This window comes from Dicentrarchus labrax, unplaced genomic scaffold, assembly GCF_905237075.1.
Source record: "Dicentrarchus labrax unplaced genomic scaffold, dlabrax2021, whole genome shotgun sequence".
In the NCBI taxonomy this organism is placed as follows: Eukaryota; Metazoa; Chordata; class Actinopteri; family Moronidae; genus Dicentrarchus; species Dicentrarchus labrax.
In genome coordinates this window covers 19,953,890-19,976,092 of record NW_026136704.1, presented here as the reverse complement: position 1 = coordinate 19,976,092, position 22,203 = coordinate 19,953,890, and the positions used below count along the sequence as shown (strand labels likewise).

General features: G+C 41.0%; 1 protein-coding gene across 1 annotated transcript in view; it reads right to left on the bottom strand.

The window, feature by feature from the left end:
- Nucleotides 1–2,772, bottom strand: part of dock10 (dedicator of cytokinesis 10) — a 65,626-nt gene extending 62,854 nt beyond the window's left edge. The window contains exon 1 of the mRNA XM_051399173.1: nt 2,498–2,772. Coding sequence (XP_051255133.1) covers nt 2,498–2,605 — 108 coding nt within the window. The 5' untranslated portion in view covers nt 2,606–2,772. The remainder of the gene's footprint in view (nt 1–2,497) is intronic.
- Nucleotides 2,773–22,203: the final 19,431 nt, after the last annotated feature.

Sequence of the window (22,203 nt, the reverse complement as noted above, 5' to 3'; positions counted from 1 at the left end):
AGTAAACGCCCTGCATTACAAAAGGTATTGAGTACAAAAGAAGCATTAAAATGTACTCATTATGCAGAATGCTCCATTTCAGAATATTGTTTTATTGTATTTTAAATAGTGATTCATTGTGGGTAAGGTGGGGCAGATTTCAACTACTTCATATATTGCTGGGCAGCTTCCAGTAATTTTTAATAATGGATGATCGTTTGTTTGTTGTGCTGATAATCTGAATCTGCAAAGTATATAGGAACTAAATTTAACTAGGTAAAAAGTATAAAGTAGCAAAAAATAGAAATACATAAGTACCTCAAAATTGTACATTCCATTCAAAATGGATCCATATTGTCCACAATCAGCCTGTATTTAATCCACCAAATATTTTACTGAGCCAAGATCAGTAATGATCATATGTTTTTAAGGAACTACTGAGCAAAACTTGTGCAAGAGAATTGGTATCTGTAACAATACATCTTGAATATCACACTGTTTTTGAACAAAATATTCCTTTTGGAGTCGTAATCTTTTTCAAAGCAGCCAATTTGACTTGTCATAGCAGAAAATGCAGGTGTTACTAACAACATTAACAACAGCTCGTTGTGGTTCCAGTGTCCCACTAAGCTGTGTCATTGCCACAGTGAGCCAAAATAACAGGAAGCCGAAACTGAAGCAGATGACTGAAATTCAGCCATCATTAATTGTATAATTTATTATTTACATTATTTGGACTATTCTTTTCCTACTATAACACGTCAAAATGTCTAGATAATGAAAATAGACTAATACAGCTAGTGTGTACTCAAGTAAATGTGCACTGCTTGGCAGTCACAGCATTGTATGCTATAAATAAAAGGGGGCTTTAATGAAGAACACAGACTTTTGCTGCTTAATGTATTGATTACCATAACTGTTTAAGCCTCTTGTTTCAGGCTGAGATACATGTTCTCACTCACCGAATATCTCGTGTATATCTCTCACTTCCTTTCTTTTTTTTTCAACAGACACTTCACTTTGCTTGAAAACCACAGACCTGATGTAGGACTTGAGCTATGGGGCTTTCATGCGAGGAAGTGAAGCTCAGTGTGTACTGCAATGCAACATGTGTATCTATGTCCTAAATGACACCAACACAAGGTGACCCACCAGTCAATTTCTACATCCAATAAGGGAATCAATAAACACTGCTATGTTGCACTCCATTTGGGGACATGATAAATGCATACTGTCAGTAAACCTTTACTCTTAAGGCTTGTGCTATTCTTTTGTATTCTGTTCTATTCAGAGTCCGTAACATCTGGCTGCTCGTAGAAAACGTCTATTCTGCAGTGAGAAATACACAGAAAAATCAAGGTTTCATTCACTGTGAGTCAATTCTTTTCAGTTTTAATCTTGTCTTCTTCCATTCGGCAAATCAGATGCACTATTACATTTCTCCCTCTTTATCCGAATCAATTGTGACTACGCTCTGTTCTGCGTTTGTGTCCCACTGACACACTAACACCAGAGTGAAGAGGATGTAGAGTAGTAGCAAAGAGACTGGAGTGGAGTGACCTTTCTCTATGCTAATCCCTACAGAATGGACACACACACACACACACACACACACACACAATGTAAGGTAGAGGATTTGTCCTCTGCCAGATGAATCAAAAGGACATCATCAACACAAATCCTTCTCCTGGTTTTATATCTTTTCTTTTTTTTTTCCTGGATTACCCCTCCTCCCACTATCTTATGTGTCAATCAGAGCCTCTCATTATAAAAGGCGTGACACACCCACTGACGGGAGCACACGTTTCACACAATCCACGCTATTGAAAATAGCCCTGATAATAGAATAGTAGTCGCAAATCGAGCCCAGTGGCCGAATTCATCTCCCTCTCTGCTCCTCCTCCCTCCATCTTTTCCTCGCGTCTCTGCGCACCGCTGGGCAGATGTAAACCGCTGCCTGTGTCATGCCGCATCCCTACTATCCCCTACTACCAAAGCCGCTATTTACTGCATTTCATTCACTCCAGCGCCAGCCACACCGAAATAAACTCCAACCCACAGGGGAATATGATAGGCTCTTCGACTTTATAGCCACATTACCAGCCAATAAGCGGCTTCTTTTTCCCTCAATAGTGTATGAAAAAGAAATGTGGCAAATCCCTGCACCAAGCGAGCATTACCCATTTAAAAAAACCAAAAAAAAAAAAAAACGTATTGAATTGTTCACACTGCAAGATCAATAGGAGGGTGAAACGGCGCTGCTGCACCGCTCATCCACTGCAAAGATGCAACATGAATGCCAATGTCAGGGTCCGCCAGAGCTGCGGTGCAGTGGTGTGGTGTGTCTGCTGCTACAAGATGATCCCAAATCTAATTCAGTTCCAGATGTAAAGCCTACGGGGTCAGAGCGGTAAAATAAATAAATAAATAAAAAAATAAAAAATCCCTGGGCCCACAGGTGGTGATGCGTTTTTTCACTACCACCATGTTTTCGCAATTTCACGCGGGTCCCACTCACCGTCACTGCGGAGTGTCTGACTGCGTTGCACGCCGTCTGCCGTATCTCCGCCGCGCTCCCCGGTTTCAGCAGGTTCTTGGTGAATCTCCGGGTCGACTCGGCTGCCATCTCCTCATCTGAGCGGGTCACCGAGCACAATTCAGCCTGCTAGTTTCAGCTGCTGCAGTCAGACCCGACTGGCCCTCGCTCCTAACCTGAGCCGACTGAGCTGTGTTTACGCACACACACGCATACACACACACGCCTAACACACACACACACAGGCACACACACCGTCGGTCCACACACGGAGTGCAGAGGATGTGCGTCGAAACTGACGTCAAACTTGACTGACTCAGATATAGTACTTCCGGTTATGAATTTCGATTTAAAACAAATTTTGGCGGAACCGAGCGAAATTCATTCTTGACAACGAGTGGTGCTTTTATTTTGAAGGGTAACAGCATCAATTGCAGTGTAGCTCTCCAAGCTGTTTGTCCAGCTTGACACGAGAAAAGAAACAGGTAATTTTGTGCTGCTACTGAATTTTATTTTCCCATTAAACCCTAATTAAAACATATTGTTAAATGTGTTTCAATACATAGCCCACTAAAAGTGAACCCACATGTGCTGCAGCCTATGGATTCATTCAGGATTCAGCAGTCTCCTGATGGTCTAAACTGCTATCACTGATTTGATCAGGGTGTTTGAGGCTATACTGTATACATCATGCATCTCAAGGAGAGCTCTGAAATGTCAACTACTCATCAGCAGTCCAGTCACGACCAAGGAAAGATGGAGCAGCATTACAGTGGAGGTTAGAGGATGAGGGAGACACACGGGCCAACAGCGACATGTAGCGGTAGGAAGTTATTTTGAACTAGGCAACCACTCTTCCATCATCTCAGTTAACTTTTAAAGAGAGAGGTGAGCTGCTGCAACACGGATAGGTCGATGATGGGCCTACATAGGAGGAAAAATGGCATATAGGTCGTTTAAACACTTCTCGTTTCAGAATATAAAATATATGTATTTTACATATTTGTTTTAATTTATCACATTTTTACTGTATATTTCTATTTTATATTGATGAATCAATCACTTTTGCAATACTTACGTTATTTTTCTTCTCTCTTACTATGTTGTACCAAAATACCAAGGCAAAATTTCTTGTATGTGAAAACCTTCTTAGCAATAAACCCATTTCTGATTAACAGCATCAGTTTGTGACTGACATACTATTTAAGAGTTATTAAATTGAAATGCTGCTCCAAAGATTGCTCATTTACAGGAGGATTAATAATAAAATTACCTTTTTAAAAGCCTGGTTTTAGTCTAACCCACAATTTATCCTCAGACAGCTTTTTTTAAACACAAGTGCTCTGCCTCCCTCTTGTGTGCATACGCTGCACTGCAGTATAAGGTGGGGAAGTCTAAAGTAGTGTGGGTCGGTTCACCCAAAAAACATTTCCCACTTAGTGGTATTAATGAAGATATATTTGTTTGTCGATATCATGGAGAGGGAGATGGACATAGAGACTTTGTGGTGCCCAGTGCATTGAAATAATATATTTAAGTTTTTTTTATTTAATTAAAATAATAATAATAATAATAATAATAATAATACATTTACATATTTTCAAGGAACACAAAACCAGCCTATAAATTTCATTTGAATAAAAATACTTAATAGCTTTGTTTGCCACACAATTGCATTGTCGCCGCCCATCTCTTCTCCATTTTCAATGATCTCCTCAAATGAGGGAAATAGCGCCCCTCTGGGATGTAACGGCCGATCAATGTCAGCCAGCCGGTGTGGTCAAAGTTGGTATTGCAACTGTTACAGTCGAGGCGTCTACAGGAGGGAGCTCAGGTGAAATTGATTTAAAAATAAGTATCAAACAATCATGTTCACGGGCTGAAGGGAGGAAGAAACTGTGAATGGACAGTTATCTAAGTAAAAGTGAACTGTGAAACTAAGCCTGTCGTACTCTGGCCTCATAAACAACATGAAGTTGATATAGTTTAAGCTTGCTATATGAGGGGCTCACAGGTAGACAAGACAAATGAACCAACATAATGACAACCCCTGCAACAAGTGTACTTAGATACTTCAGAAAGTAGACTGGACTTCAGCGACAAATAAAGTGAGTCATCAATTGTCTGTGCTTTATTTCCTGGTGGTTAAATGTCACTTGGTTGTCTGTGTGCTTGTTGGTGTTATGGAGTTTGTTATGGAGGGTTTTGAATAGCATTTCCCTTTTAGCATTTGTTTGGTTGTTGTAGTGTAGAGTGAATGTGTGTTTGTAGACTGTGTGTGATTTATGGATGAGGCTGTGCAAAGGGTTTGCTAGTTGCTTGTTTTGTTTGTAATCAGCTTTAACAATGTAGTTTGTGTTATAGGTTGTTTTTCAATGCCAAGCACATACACGACTGAGTAAGTCATGTGTTTGATACATACATTGATAATGTTGTGTGAACATAAACTTTTAGATCAGTCAACGTCTTTATTATTCAGTCTTGTCAATAGAAAAAAATCTAACATTAATCTGTAACTTTATCAGAGCAGGAGCTTTTTCTTTTTCTCATAAATTTTTTGTATGCTAAGATAATGTTTGTAAGTCATGTATCTATGACATGGATCTTAAGCTGCTCGTCCGGGAGCCATTTCCACAGATGCCTAAAAGGGACCCCCTTGTCCGACCGACTTACGTTGCTCCCACCCACCCTCACATCCTGACAATGTCATTTGACTGAACCTTTTGACTCTGCAACAACAAATGTTAAAGCTCCTGTGTGTATGACTTAGTGGGATCTAGCGGTGTACTTACAGATTGAAGGCCCCTCGCTTCACCCTCCCCTTCCAAGCTCAACCAGATAATCATGTATTTGATGTTCTGAATATGAAGTCCATGGGAAATATATATTTGGCAACCTGTCTATCCTTGTTAAACCCTATGTCAAAAACTTTATTTTTAGGTTCAACAAGCAAGTCAATGTAGTAAAAGCCATTTTTTTCCAACTTCGCCCCATTTCCAAATTATGATGTGTCTCTCTTTCAAAGATCTTGATAAAGTCATCCACCCCTTTATATCCTCCCGCCTAGACTGCTGCAACTCCCTGTATACCTGGATTAGTCTGTCATCTCTGTCCTGTTTGCAACTAGTCCAAAACGCTGCAGCCAGGAGACCTGAGAGGTAGTTGGAAGAGGGACATGTCAGTACGGTTCAGAATTGATTTTAAGGTTCTCCAATTTGTTTATAAAGCCCTCAATGGGATGGTCCCCTCCCCTGTATATCAGGCTTCCTTACCCCTTATTCTACATCCAGGTCCCTTAAGTTGGCTGCTATAAATTCTAAACTTAAGCCCAGGACTGACCACACCCTTGCTGTTGCTGCTACTAGACTGTGAAACAGGACCCCCAACCCTATCAGTGCAATGATCTTTATGTTTTCATATTTTTTGGGGCTTTTTCCTTTTATTAAACAGGACAGCTTGAGAGATGGACAGGAAAGGGGGAAATCAAAGAGGGGATGACACACAGCAAAGGGCCACAGGTCGGACTTGAACCCATGGCATCTGCAGTAAGGATTCAGCCTTGGCACATGGGTGAATCCTCCATCAGATGAGGTACCAGGGTGCCACAACATTAGTGTAATTTGTAAGGCTGTTTACGGTGCTGTTAAATTTTGTTGTGTTATACTAAGAGGTATCCTGTCCATCTCATTTCTTTTTATAACAATAGACAAAACAATAGAAACACCTCTCACAATACAATTCAACAGTACTCCAGCCTCCAGTATGACCATTACGCTGTTTCAGCATCTCTCTGAAACAGTTTCAACAAAAACTGAACATTATAACCTTCATTAAAGTGGGATTTATTACAGTTTTGTTGTATTAGACTGCATTCATTTCAGCTTAGGTGTACCTGATAAACTGGCAACTGAATGTGAATTTCGTATACCAAATTTGATCTCTGGGTGGCAGTAACACATCAGGTATGAGCCTGTGCATCTGAGCAGAACAAACCATGAATGTAATATTGTATATGTGATGTATAACATTAAAAAAATATTTCACAATGAAGGCTTTGGGCTCACATAACTTTCTCTTGTCATACCAATGAAGCCATCTGATATAGCTAAAAATCTTGTACTGTATTTATATGAGAGCACATGCACACACACTCAATGGCCATTTTGGTAGACCTTCCATCTCTGTAATCTGAGTTCAGTAAGTGTGATTCAGAAGATAAAACACACCGACAGAGTTGTGAAGTTCAGTTACTGTTTGACAAAAGGTTAAAAGTTACTCAGGTTGATCAATGGTCCTGGACACCTCAGCTCCACGAGCAAGGTCAAATGCACTACAACCTCCTGTTTAATTCTGACTTTGTGGCATATTTTGTGTCATCTGTCTTATGTTGTTTGCCTTTAACTGTTTTTGTAGTAGTATTTATTATTTCCTACTCTTACTGTTTTTATACTGTTTTTTTCTCTATCCACTTTGCTGTTGTAGGATAAGAAATATCTTATCTTAGTAAGGGATTACATTTACAGGACTTTTTGTTTTTTTAAAAGTATTTTTGGGGCTTTTATGGTAGTGACAGCGAAGGGGGGCAGAGAGAGGGGATGGCACGCAGCAAAGGGCCGCAGGTCAGATTCGAACCCTGGGCCACTGCAGCAAGGACTCAGCCTCAATGCCTGGGTCGCCAGCTCTACCCACTGAGCTAACCGGGCGCCCATTACAGGACATTTTAAGACTTGAACCAGACCGTAGTCCTTACCCCAACCTGTCATCTCTGTGATTCCTAACCATAACCTAACCTGTGCCCCAACAACAACAAAGATGGCTTGCGTCATATGTCTTCTTAGCTGGCTAGCTAAGCACTATGTAGATAGGACATCTGATCAGTGCTGTGTTGGGGTTACTAGGGCTAAGCTCACTATTCATGCTTAGTGAAAGTTTCATTGTGTGAGTGTGATGGCATTGGAGTTTTCTGGCAGAGCTTGGCTGTGTAACAGATAATCAGTAAATGTATGTGATTATTTTTTTTTCCAGGTGTAAAACTTGACTGATTTGCACATTGAACTTTCCCAACACTGCTGTTCTTCGGGCAATTCTCCGTAGTATTTGTACGTGCAACTAATAAAGCGGCCACAGAATGTAGAAATGCTATTTGGACACATGACAAAATCTTGTGCGGTCTGACAGACATCGTGACTCACCTCAGAGCTGCAGACAGAGGCAGCCAGATGGGGAGGGATGGATTTAAAAGAGGGGATGGGGGCAAAGGAGCAGAAATGAAGAAGACAAGTAAAGTAGCCAAGAAATAAGTGCTGGTGTACTCATAAATGATAAATCAATCTCAAAATGTGTTAGCCAGACAGTTGTGAATGCATTGTGAGTTCTATCCTAATCCCAGTCCTGTATGGCTGACAGTAAAGGTTAACTGAGAGGTGAAAGTGAAATGCAGAATATGGAAAACAGAAAATAGAGCAGCCAAGACAGAAAAAAAGGGAGTGAAGAGGTTTGGTGAAATGCTGGATCTCTTCTGGCAGGAGTTCGACATAGTGCAGCTTTAGGCAGCCTATTTTTCTTGTCAAGTCCTCAGATTCAATAACAAGATAGCACTCTCCAGTGTCCACAGGTTCCTCAATTCAGGACTATCTTGAGGACAGAGGGAAAGAAAAAGACCACTTTAAACCATCAGGGAGAGCAGCAGGATCACATTTCTGCTGGCCATGGTTTGCCTGAGTGTCTAATTCTAATTTCCTCTTTCACAAGCTAACACAAAAGGAGTGTATGTCCATCTGCAATAGAGTACCCCAAAGGGAAAGAGAAGAATGGTGTAGGGGAGAGAGTCTGTTGCATGCATGTGCGCTGCTGAGTTTATGTGTGTGTGTGTGTGTGTGTGTGTGTGTGTGTGTGTGTGTGTGTGTGTGTGTGTGTGTGTGTGTGTGTGTGTGTGTGTGTGTGTGTGTGAGATTCTTTAAAAGATGTGGTTACAATGTGTAGGAGAGTAAGTGACTGGACTTGTGTAAGATTGAGAGCTTTTGCCAGAAGAGGACAAGCTGATGGTGGATATACAGCCACAGAGAGAGACTTAGATGGAGGGAGAAATGCAGTGATATTAAAAAGTAGGTGGAGAGGCAAAAATGGAGGAAAATGAAAACAGAACATTTGCAAATAGCATATGGACAGTTGACGGTTTTGGACATATGGGCTTCCAACTGTGAAGGACAAGTGGATGTCAAGGGGCAAATCCACCGTATAGCAGAAGTTAGATTTTTTTTTTCATTCCAAACACATCAAGCAGTTATATCAATAGACGTGAACCCAAGCAACCTCTTTCCCAAGGTAAAATCCAGAGGGCAAAAGCTGTAGTCGGTAATGCCTTCGACTCCTCACATATTTGCTCCGCCACTGAGTATCACATTTGATACTAGTCTCTCCACCTCGGATACATTAGGGCTCCTCCAGCATCTGTGTCTTCATCCTGGAGACAGTCGTAACTCCTGAATTTTGGAACAGTCTGACTCATGTACACAAACCGAGTAAATATGTATTACTGTTTTTTTTTTCAGTATCTGAACTTTGCAAACTGGCCATCAAATGCGAATGCAGTAAACGGTAAATTGATATAGTTGATGTGTTTGTCAGAGATGAATAAGCTCATAGAGCCACGTAGTAATCAATGTACAGTGCAGCATTCCTTCCAAACCTCAGTTGTTTCATAAATTATGTTGCTAACAGAAGCAATCTGCACATCTACTCAGTGATTTTACACACACAGACATGCGCACGCACGTGTGTAAGAAAGTATGTGCACCTCATATTTGCAGCCCTCAACCTCCAGTTTGGGGCTGAAAGTATTTCTGGATAGCAAGAAGAAAAAGAGAAGCAAAGGAGTGAATAAAGTTCAGAATACTAAATACCAAACACAAAAAGACAAACTTCTTTGGTGTTTCATAAAATGCTGTTCAATACTTTTTAGAGAATATATGAAACGGGTTCATTGTGCTGAGTAACAAAAGTTTTTACTAAATGCCTGATCCGATTTTCACTCGTAACTTAACTTATTCTTTGAGGAGATAGTTTCTGATTTATATCATCTTCAATAAACCCTCAAAGCAAGGCATACTGTTTTAGTAAGGTACCAAAACTCAAGTTATGTTATTTTTTTTTGGGTGAAAATAGTGAAACAATTACCATTACAGTTTCCTAAAGCCCAAGATATTGTCATGAATCTCCCATTTTGTCTAGCCAAGCAAGAGTCCAAAACCATTTACTATCACATAAGTCAAAGAAAAGCAGTAAATCTTCACATTTGAAAGGTTGGAACTTGTTGATACAGTGACAAGTCGCATTACCTCTACTGTAATGGAAAATAACATGTTGTAGACATCATGTTGGTCTAATTGTGTGCGCCCACTGTACTGTACATGTGTTGGTATAGTCTGACTCACAGGATAGGCTTGGGTATGAGTCTGCCATTCTCCTCCCTTTCCGCTATCTTGCAAAGGCACTGCCTTGCTGCATCCTGGGCTTGGCACTGCCCAAGACGATTGTGATTGGTTTAAAGAAATACAAACAAGTCAGCATTTTCTCCGTCTCATACCAAAATGACAGTGGGTTGAGCAGGACCTTTCGCCATTTTAGCTCTGTCGCAGCGCTAAAACAAAGTGTGGAAGTTGACTATGCAAGACTAGTTTAATCAGGAGAGACAAGTGAAAAAAGCGAACATAATAGACTCCAAAGGGAGATTCTTCTGATCGAGCAGCAGAAAGATAAATCTTGCCATGGAGTCCAGATTTGGTTGTGGTGGCTGGTGACTCTGCTGAGATTCATAGGCTGATAAAATAATAAAGCTGATGAATCTCTGGTGCTGATGGGGAGATGGAGGGGCACGTAACAATACAGCAGCAAGAATGAACTGAAGGCAAAGATAGAGAATCATATGATAGGCTAACAATACAGGTGTGTTGCTGTGCCATAGAATAGATGTGACAAACTGGTGAGAAAAGCTGGTATCTGGATTGACATCCCCAGCAAGGAAAAATGAAGCGTGAGGGTATGGGTTAGAGGAGGGAATGCAAGATGGAAAGAGAAATTGACTACAGTCCTGTATGCAAAAGAGTAGTCTTCCTGACTGAACTTTCGCTATAGCTTCATTAAATATGTGTGTCTCACCATGCTCACCTCCGTATCAGCCACAGGGCAATACTTAAGCATGCTCTCATCCTCAATTTTTTCTTTCTTCATCTTTTTGTTTCGTCTTTTTCTTTCTACACACTGGAGTTTTACAAAGTCAACCAGATATTTGAAGTGTCACTCCGAGTCCAACACAGACTCCCAGATACTAGATGACATGCCCTTCTTTATCTGTTCTGTACTCTTACTTTCTAGCTTTTCTTTGTGTTCTTTAATAAATGAATAGTGTTCGTCCTCTTTTATCCCTCTCTCATTCACTTACCCTGTATATGTGTATGTGTGTCTGCTTGTGTGTGCGGGTGTGCATGTGTGTCTGTGTGCGTGTTAGAGAAGAGTGTCTGGTGCCTGGGGTGAAATCAGGCAGATAAAAGGCAGTGATGAGGTCTGGATCGTCAGCATCCTGACAGCTGTAGATTAAATTAAAGAACTTCTGACAAATCAAACAGATTTCTCTCTCTATCTCTCCCTCTCTTTCTCTCCATCTCTCTCTCTCTCCCTCTTCACCCCAGAGCCCTCATCAGGCAAGCTGGGTGCGGAACTTGAAACAAAATGGATTTCATCTTTAAGGGCTTGGGCATGCTTTGAAACAGCACCAGCTGCCGGGCCTGCTTGTCTCTCTTTCTTTCTCTTTTGGACTTTTTTTTTCCAGACACTTCAACAAACTTGAGCCATATTGTGACAGATAAAGGTAGAACATCAGTACTTCAAACCCTGACAGTAATTGAGAGATGAAACAGACACATTTTCCAGGTTCTGAGAGGCCCACTCCGAACGACACATCAAACGCTCCCACTCGGGATTCCAAGGAATGGCAGAGAGCGGCGCTCTGCTCCCACTGGATCTAAATGCTGCCGTAATAAGATGTTAGTACTTTCTAATGTGGTCTATTGGCAGTTAAACCCACTCTGATATGAAAATTCAAGTCAAATAGGCCCACTGCTGATCCTAATAAAGTACGGCGCATACACACACACAGACACACTTAAAAAAATATTACCGTCATGAAAATGTGTCATTGAAATATTGCCCCCTAATGTGTGGCCCTCATGTGATTGCCAGTCTAACATTACACAGATTTATAATGGAAGCCTAATTCAGACACATGCTGCACCACAAAGGGAGTAACTGACAACTGTGTCAGAAAAAGGTTTTGTTTTTCTTCATTCTGCCACGTTGTCAGTCTTGTATGTATTGTAGCCTTTATCTTGCATCAATGTTTTGCCTCTAATTAAACTCGTTCCACATAAGTATCTGTTGCATACATCTAGAAATAATAAGTTGTATGTTTAAGATACATTTTAAACATCACACATCTGGACCAATAACATTTTAGGAAGATGTATTTTATAATGTGGATTTCTCTTTGGTGCTTGTCTGATGAGCAGAGAAAAAGTCTAAGATTTACCTCACACAGTACTTGGGCTGCAGAAAATGATTAATAATCAATAATGATTATATTCTGGATTAGTAGTTTTGTTTATAAAATTACTTGATTGAATTTAGTAATTCCTGTTGCCCGAGTAATCTTTATATTCCTTGTTTATCTGACCTTTGGTCCCAAACAGATAAGTTTATGGCAAAGAAAGAGAAGCAAATCCTCACAGTTGAGAAGCTGTTGATGCTGCTGAAAAATGATTAATTGATGATCAAAATATTTACTGATTTAATTTCCTGTCGGTCAACTAAGCAATTCATTGACTAAGTCTCTCAGATCTACACAACAAACTAATGTGGAAGGATAAAGGAGGTCCAGGGAATCATAACTTGAAACAAGTATGTAGTAAATAACTATTCCTGAATTATATATCATGTTAGTTTGATTAGTTGGGATAAAATTGTAAAACAGCCTCAATATTCTTTGTTTTCTTCAAATGTTTCTCTAATTTTCTCCGACAGGCAGAAGAGCCCACTTCTAAGGGATTCACCCTTAAAGTGTCATTAGACAAACTCTAGCACACATGAATTGTTGACCACACAACAGCTTCACAAATCTTTTCAGTCACTAGAGAGCAGTATTGGGCAGCGATGAGAGGGGAGATGCCAATTGTTGGGGGGGGGATATAGAGAATGTGAAAGAGTGTGGACTCAAAGAGCCCAAGCTTCAGCAGCTGGCCAAACAGGCTGAGCAGGGGTTCAGGCAGGAGCTGTGTGTTTCTCTCTCGTGTGTGTGTGTGTGTGTGTGTGTGTGTGTGTGTGTGTGTGGGAGAGAAGGAGTGGTGCAGACTGCTGAAGAGAGGCCTTCTTCTTACCCGACTCCTCGGCCCTTCTGCTCAAACCAACAGAATTAATAGGCTCGTTTGCCAAGAAAAACACTCTAATCAGTGGGTTTCCTCTCATTAAAAGTTAATTAGTTTGACACGAGTTTCCTGCAGAAGAAAGTATTGGCCACTTAGAACTCATTAGAGCCAAAGGAAAACATCACACTGAGGAAAGCTGGAGGAGAGGAGAGAAAGGAGCACTGGGGCACACACACATTCATACACTGTAACATATAGTACACACTGAAAGACTCACGCTAGCTGGCACATCTACTGATATGTGCATTACTTTGTTATTACAAAATGTTGATGACATATGTAAACATGCATGCCAGCACACATCTAGACAAACATAAGACATTCACACGTGTGCACACACACACACACACACACACACACACACACACACACACACACACACACACACACAGATATACACTACTGTAACCTACTTTAAAAGCCATGTCAGTGACTTTCATTCTGTGATGGCATCAGTAATAGCAAGAAACAGTTACCCTGGGCTTTATGCATACATAGTCTGTGTCTGTCATCTTTTAAATAGAATAAAAAGTTTAAATAGTTCACCATACAATAAGTTAGTAACATCCCAGCTGCTAATATGAATTGTGACAAACTGTTGCAGGCTGCTGCTAGTGACTGAAGTTGCACTGAAATATGGAAGGAGCAGTTCAGGACAAATATGAAAGTAATGCAATTTAAGTTGTAGTTTCATTTTTAGCCAAATTTTGGAAACAACTGCCAATGATGCTAGATCAGGTAGCATCATCACTACAGGTAGACAGGCAACCTTAGAGCCGAACTGATGACTTTTTTTATTCTCATACTGCCAGGCAGTTCACATAATGACCTCTGGAGGTCTTTTGCTGTCAGACGGTGATGGTAGCTTTTGTAATGCTTTTGTTACAGAATCTGCTCTCTAAGTAAATATCTTTACAATTGGCAATGCACTCACCTTGCCAGGACCAGCTCCAATTACAAAAATGTAGGCTGATTGATACAACAGCAAAAAAAACGCCACATCATTACTGTGATTGTTATTTCAAAATGTATTGAGATTTTATGTGTTAAGTACTCTTTTCTTTGATGGTTCAAAAACTGCACTCACACCATAATTAGATATTGTAGTACTCTGAGATGTACTGATGGAACTTAATATTAACTTATTGACTGAGATATTTTAATGTTTGATATGTTCAGAACATATAAATACAAGCTTCACATGAGAGACAAATGATGAGAAAGCATTTTTGTGTGACTGAACTGAACTTGACTTTAACACATAAACTTGAATTGTTTTTGTCAATGTGCTTCTCAGAAAATTTAGAAAGAAACCCAAATAAATGCATGTTGAAAGACCTTTGCTCCACAATACAATCCTGTACTTCCATTACTTTGCTGTTCTACTGTAACACCAAAGCAGGTGCGGATAGCTTCTCAGCACTCAATATTTCATTCAGCACATTTCCTAGAGGAAATTACAAGACTCACATTGGAGACAAAGAGGACAGAAGTCATAACAGACCTAAGAGAGGGTAGAAAGAAAAGAAAAAAGTGTAGCGTAGTCAGAAAAAGAGTAAAACCACATCTACCAGTTTAGTACTGGTAATTATTATCAAACGTACATCCAATGGATACCAGTCTCCATTTGGGATGAATTTGGGTTCTCCCACCCCACACTGTTAAATAACCATACACACACACATACACTCTCCAACCCTCCCCCATTTCCTCCTTCGCTCCATCTCTCCACTGCTCACTGATCTGTCCAGTCTGCTCAGACTTCCTCTTCTTAATGAATCATGAAGTTTGACTTGTACTCCTTAATAAGCAGTGTTTTGCAGAGAGCGGCTGGAAAGCGCAGAGTTTGTTTTCCTTTAATTAGCCGGGCAGGTTCCCTGGGCACGGGGCTGAGCGAGTGAGAGGGCCTGGGCCCACGGAGCAGCATCAGACGAGGAAATGCTGGGAGGCAGCCCGCGCTGCCAGGTGGCCGTAAGACGAATGGGAGTGGGCACAGACTGAGACGGGGCAGGAAACATAGAGGCATGGTGCTGTGAACTGAAGAACAATGATAGGAAATGTCCTGGAGAAAACACACCAGCCAGTGGTGAAAGAAGGGTGGAACGAAGGAGGGAAAGAAAGACGAGGAGTGAGGAAACATTTGACAACGTTGAAAGAAAAGAGTTAAAAAGGAAAGAGAATTTGAGAAGAAATGTATATGATCAAAGTATAATTTTGGGGTACTTGTACTGTGCTTTCGTTTTATGCTACTTTATACTTCTACTCCTCTACATTTCAAAGGGAAAAAATGCACTTTATACTCCATTACATTTATCTGACAGCTGTAGTTACTATACTTTGTACTATACTTTGCAGATTAAGTCCGTTCAAATCTGTGCATATTCTTTATGTTGAGTTAAACTTTGGTAGCCTTTGACACGTGAATATGCTCAGTGACAGTGCTGACCTTTGAGGGAGCCAGAGAATCGTAAAGCTGAAGCTTCAGCTATGTTACACTACCTTTATTTTACCCTCCTCTGTCTGATTAGAAACTGCTCCACAGAAGAGGAATGGTTCACAGACACTCATTAGACAGGGCGGTAGAGGTTTAAATTACAAAATCACTTTGCAGATTCAGACTGTTTCATTCAGTTTAGTGATGCGTCGTCCCTGTTTGTTCGCTTTTGTTCTAAGCAATCACATCACAGTTCCGTAGTTCAGTACAAAACTAGACCTATACCTGCACTGTTTATCAGGTTAATTGTTCATCAATCTGCTGCTTTTACTGTCTTTTAATATACGAATCCAGCGATCCATTTGTATGTTTCACCATCTAGCGGTGCCGCCATTACTGTTGCAAATGATGACACACCAGAGGAAAATAATCAGTCATTAATTCCAGGCTCTTACCTATTTGATATACTTAAGTATTGCTGTAATCAATTCAAAGTAATCCTCAGAGCAGCATTGTGATTTTGACTGCATGTCTCATTGTGATTATTTGTGTGTGTGTGTGTGTGTGTGTGTGTGTGTGTGTGTGCGTGCGTGCGTGCGTGCGTGTGTGTGTTTCTGTGTGTCTGTCCATTTACAGCGTGGAGCTGTGGGATCACAGGTTTTAGACTTCCATCAGAGCGAACCTTTGTAGAGTCAATATCAGAGGCTTCACCTCAGAGCCTGACCTTTCCAGCCTGTCCTCTCTCTAAAACACCCACCACCACCCCCCACCCCTTCTTATACGCGCACAGACACACACACATACTCAAACACACACACACCCTACGCCCCCACGATCAATCTTCCCTCGGTCACTACGACAGCAAAGCACAAAGCCAATCACATCAACACGGCTGGGATGCCACACTCACCCTCTGACGAAATGTCACTAGAGAGGCTATGTCAGGAGACCTCGGGCCTGTTAAGTGTGTGTGCGTGTGTGTGTCAGAGAGAGAGAGAAGATCTAGATGATTCTGGTTGCAGATGAAAATAGAAGTACATATGGGTTGTGTATTTAGTTGCAGCAAGAAAGTAAAGTTTTGTGATTCACTTACCTTTTGACCCTTTAACTCATTTAGCAATAGATGATGGACTAACCTTATTACCGGCTGGTATTTCAGCAACTTTTGTATTACAAAGCAACAGAGTTGAGCTTTGTCTATTGAGATCACCCTGGAGGCTATGAAGATAATGTCATAATGTCACACTTAAATGAAAGGGCAGCAGTTGATAGCTTGGTTAAGAGACAGTCACCTAACAGTAACACAACACAATAAAGCCATAATATACTTTCATTAATTCATCGGGAAATCAATTTACGCCCCGCAGACTCAGGTCTTACCCTGAATGATTATACTTCAAATGCACTAATTAAACAAAGAGTGATCTTTTTTTCCCACAGTATATTACAAAAAAGGACTCTGGCCAATCAAATGCACGATGGAGCCTGGCCAATGCTGTGTACTGTATACTATTACCTTACCTGGGTTACATTGTGTTTCCGTGTGAAGTGGGATGCCAAGACGAGGCTTCAGAGCCCATCTGAGTCTCACGTCCTACAGACAGCCGTCTGCGTTCTCCTGCCAAGCTCACCTGGACTGCTTCACCTGTGCTTGTGACCCAGTGGTGCAGTGCAGCTCTGTATGTGTAGAGCTGTTGACTGAATCAAAGAAAACTGGTGTGTAACACTGGTATGTAAGAAAAAGGTTAGCGAAGTGCAGGACATACACTCACAGAATGACAGAAGCTCAACAGTGCCAAATGACAGTTCTTTGGCGAGCTTTTAGTGTAAAATGTATGTACTGCCATGAATGCAAATACCTGATTTGACTTGATCAGTTTCATTAATATAGCCAAAAATATAAATTTCCCTCAGAGACCTTTACAGTCTGTACAACATATGGTGCCATTTATCCTAAGACCCTCGATTTGTATAAGGAAAATCTCCACAAAGAAACTCTATATTGGGAAAGGGGAGGGGGGGGCAAACCTCAGGTGGAGCAACATAGGAATCCTCACATGCAAATGATGTTGAAATATACTGCAGAGCAGACAGAAATAACAATTGTGAAATCACAATATGAATATGAATCAGAGCAGACGTCAGTGCCAAGTGCTCCTAAGAGCTGGGCCCCAAATCATCCTCTGTACCACAAAGTGTTGGAAAGAGAAAAGACTAAATAAACATACATAACATTTTTAACTGTTTTCATTTCGATACGTTCTGATGTAAAGTAATTCTAGTGTAAATTCAAGTGAACGTAGGCTGGATTTTTTTTGTCTCGTATTTGAGTGTTTAGAGAATAAAATAACAGTCGTAGAGTTAAAGCCTCCCAATAATGGTGTCATGATAAGACCATAAAACCATTATAGTACAATAAAGAACTGTTATTGGTTTGATCAGTGTGTCATAGGCCTTTTCACAGCCAACATTTTGACTTGTGATATAGAGGTGTTACTTATAAAATTAACCATGGCTCAAATGTAAGCCAGCATACATAATACCAGGACCCTGAAATTGAAACAATGATGATTATGATTTACACCTATTTGACAGATGCCGTATTTCTTTTTAATCTTTATTTGGGGAACTCTGATGATACATAGCAGTGGACAGATTGATACAGTCTATACTCCAGTGTTAGTCGGCTAACAGCAATTAAAAAGCATCAATTGCTAAGTTAATGCATTCATTCAAGTTTCTGGAAAATGCCTTTTTGTCCTAATGAATAGACCCCAATGATGCAAAAAATCCCCAAAATCCAAACCACAAACATTCCTCCTTCAGTCTTTTTTGTGTATGAAGAATCAGACTTATGCCATATCTTTCATCTGTTATGCAGAGTAAGAAATCTTTATAAAAGTCCTAAAGTCTGTTAAATTTTTAAGAGAGTAATATTGCTGGATAAATATGAAATGTTTAGTGTCGTCCATCCCTATCGACTAATGAAATCACAGTGAGGATAGTGTAATATGTGTAGTGAGGAAAATATTGTTAAAGTAATCTGTATAAAGAGAACTGCACTCACAATTGGTTTGTTTGAGAATCGCTCTAAGGACTATGAGATCAATTCTGGCTGGCAGCACCTACGTTTCAGACATCAGAAACATTTGCATTGTTTGATTGTGGATAAACCAAGTTTAGACATAAGAGTATTAGCCCTAAGGTTCGCCCTGTGCTTTGTGTTTTTTAAATATATATTTATTTGTTTAGGGCAAAGTGGGGTTATATTTAGAGAGATTGATATTCTCTATTTACAGAATGAATTATATTAACCAAACAAGGGGTCATTGGCTCTGGCTAGCATGATGGGGCTAAGGGAGTGTCTGGAGTTGAACAATATCAGCGTAACCTCTGCTTTAACCCCACATATGAGCACTATTGATTCATTCACTTTGAAGAGGTCCTTGAAATTGTTTCGATGAGGAACTATCGTGGCAGTCTATTGGGGCATCCAAGGCACCAGTCCAAATGAGAATGTCTCCAAGCTGGAGACAGATAGACAGACAAAATCACAACGGCTGCGAAGAAAGACAAAAAAGGAAAAAAAGGGAGAAAAAGAGTAAAAGAGCTATAAAAAAAAAAACAGAGAACTCCTTGTTTCAGAAAAAATGACTTTCCTGCCGATAGAAAGCGATGCCTGAGCTGTTGCAATATCCATGTCTCTGACAGAACTCAGGGCGTATCAGGCTTATTGCATTACCTGAAAAAAAGGGAAAGGGTAGAAATAATCAAAAATGCATCAGAAATAATGCACTTTTCAGACTCTATCCATCATTGTTTCGGCACCCTCGATCCTTTACGAGAAGTGAGTGAGCGGAGGGAGGGGGGCGAGGCGCTTGCTCCCGCTCCCACAGCCAAAGAGGAGGATGGGTAATTAAATTGTGTGTCGCTCTCTAAGAACTAAAATGAATGAAATAGATGAATGCTATTGCATTATGCCACAATCGTGACCTGCAGAAAACTAATGGCAGAATAATAGTTTTAGGTACTGGCTCTATTTCTCTGATGCAGACAGCCACTTGAGTGAATATGCAACCGTACTCGCAGTCAAAATGGTTTGTCCTCCACCTTGACTGTGTAATGGTCTGTCTGTCTGCGGTATGCGTCTGTCTCTCAGTCTGTTGGCCCATTTGTCTGCGCTTACTTTGTGCGCAGCTGTCTCTCCATCCATCCACCCACCTTTCTCTCCCAAGCTGTCATGCTCGGATCAACTTATTTACCAGGCCAACATGGAGTCCAAAGTGGCTGAACCGATTTATTTTTTTGTTTCTGCAGCAAGCAGCCAAACCAGCGGTCTTTTTCTCTATTCAACATGCCTCCCAGAGACGGGGGCCTTGCTTTGTAGTTTGTTGACTGTAAAGAGCTTGGAAAATTGTCCTGAAATCCTGAGCAAAAAGGAGTGTAAATAAAAGATCAAACCAGGCCTGTGAGCAGAACCAGCGGCCTGGTACTCAGTGCAATAACTCACCACGCGTCACCACGTATTAGCTTGACGTGTTCGAGCCAGGGTGGAGAGAGGTAGCCAGGAGCTTTTTCCAGATTCTCTATAGTACTGTACAATCACCTGAGGAGATACAGCATATTCCACTGTAAAGAAATGCAGCTTATTGAAGCTTTGAAGTTTTGTAAATCGTGGATGGCTTGTTTCGCAAAGATTAAAGTCTGCAAATTAGAGTCTGCTCACCTTCAGATGTTGTTTTCTCTCTGCTCAAAATTAGATTTTAAGCTGGAACAAATATAAGTTTTGATGGCGGATGTTACATGGCTGAAATTGTTGCAGCATCTATTGAAACCATGATTGTTTAAACTGCGAAAAAGGTAGGGAGTTTAATGTAAAAAAAAAAAAGGAAAAGAAAACATGCATGATTCTTTCCACAGGATGAAATTTGCCATCCTCATGTGGCGCCTGGCCAGAAGATGGCAGCACCCAGCTATGCTTTGGCCTCCTCTGATCTCAATTGTGTCCACCAGTCTGTTCATGGATATGCTGTGTCCAATGATGGATAGAGATGTTTCGTGGCTGCGCTCGCTACACAGTGTAGGTCACTGGGCTGATTGGGGGCCTGGTCCTCACCGCTGCTCTCTACATTCAAACATGCTGAACCAGTTAACCGCAGCTTTCCTGGATCGGCCCACGAATCAACAGCTGATCAACAGAATCACTCATGACACATCCTGGCAGCGAATACTAAACATAACTTAACAAATAGCTGTCTAGGGAAATGAATGAGAAGATGCCAGCCATCTCAGAATACACAAGCAGACAAATATACACAAACCTTTAAATGACTGCTCAAACTTCGCAATAGCCTTGAAGTAAAAGTTGTTGTCCTATTGTTAGATATAGACAGCCGAGGTTTATTTCTGTTTGTATATGCTGGAGGGGGTTGTAGCTCTGCTCCTGTTGGCCCTGTTATTTGATTTCCTCTTTTACAAAGGCCACAGTCAGAGCTCATGTCAAAAGAATGCATGCAATAACAAAACAAGCTTGACTGATAAATACCCTCTTTTCGGTGTGTGTGTGTGTGTGCATGTGTGTGTATCTTCAGGGCTGTGCTGTTAGTGATCTTCCTAGAGTGCGTCTGACAGAAACAGTCTGACACAGAAAAACCAAAGCAGCTTGAGACTCTTCCAACCCTCTAATGATGTTTAATAATACCTATCAGTGATGGAATACACACACACACACACACACACACTCACACCCTTTCAAACCCCTCCAGGAGTAGCAGCACCTTGCCGACTGTGGAATTACAGACAGGCGATAATCAGGTCAGCCCGCAGGTCCTCGGGGATTGAGGTGTTCATAAACATTCCTGCTGCTCTTTTGTGTTACTTCCTGCGGTAAAACAGCAAGGCGCTCCAGTCGAGCCGACACAGGATAGCTAGTGCGTCGGCTCGCCCCTGGGTGCACCATCCCCGTCTCTATGTGGAGGTAGACACACACACACACACACACACACACACACACACCTTCTCTGGGATATTAAAACACACTCAGGCTTCATGTAGACATATCATCAGAATATTAACCACCTTATTAGCATAAAAAACCCTCCTAGTCATCTACATCTGATTTGACATTTGGCATTGAAATCAGTACCTCGACTTAAAATAATATCTAACAGCATTATACATTTCTTTTAAAGACTGAACAAATGTGTGTGTGTGTGTGTGTGTGTGTGTGTGTGTGTGTGTGTGTGTGTGTGTGTGTGTGTGTGTGCATATGTGTGTGATATTACTTGAGGTTGATACTCAGAGCCAACTACCTCCTCCTCCATGAACGAAACCTTCTACAAACAAAGACCAAAAGAATACAAAGGCGTGGGTTCAGTGCATGCACTCTTTTTTTTCCAAGGATGTCAGCCTCTGCTTTTCAAAGATTTGACTCTTGCTCTGCAGTCAAACAAAAACCTTTTGGTAAATTGATTAGGCTCTCCAAACTTTTCAGGTTTTTGATGCAACTCAATGTGAAAAGTTCAATATTCCACTCGCTCGCGCTAGAAAGTTCACAAACATGTCTTTTTGTCTCTCGTCAGTGACCCGGGGCCTTCTGCTGGAGCAGGTGCAAAGGGGGCTGTTGACTGTTTTTACCGGGGTCTTTTAGGAAAAGAGGAGATAAACCTCTCCTCTTTTCCTGTGACAGCTCTAGCTGTATGTTAAATTTTAGCAATTTCACTTCTCGGAACTTGTTGCAGTCGTACAGTTAACACCATATCATTTTCTGGCATGTGAGG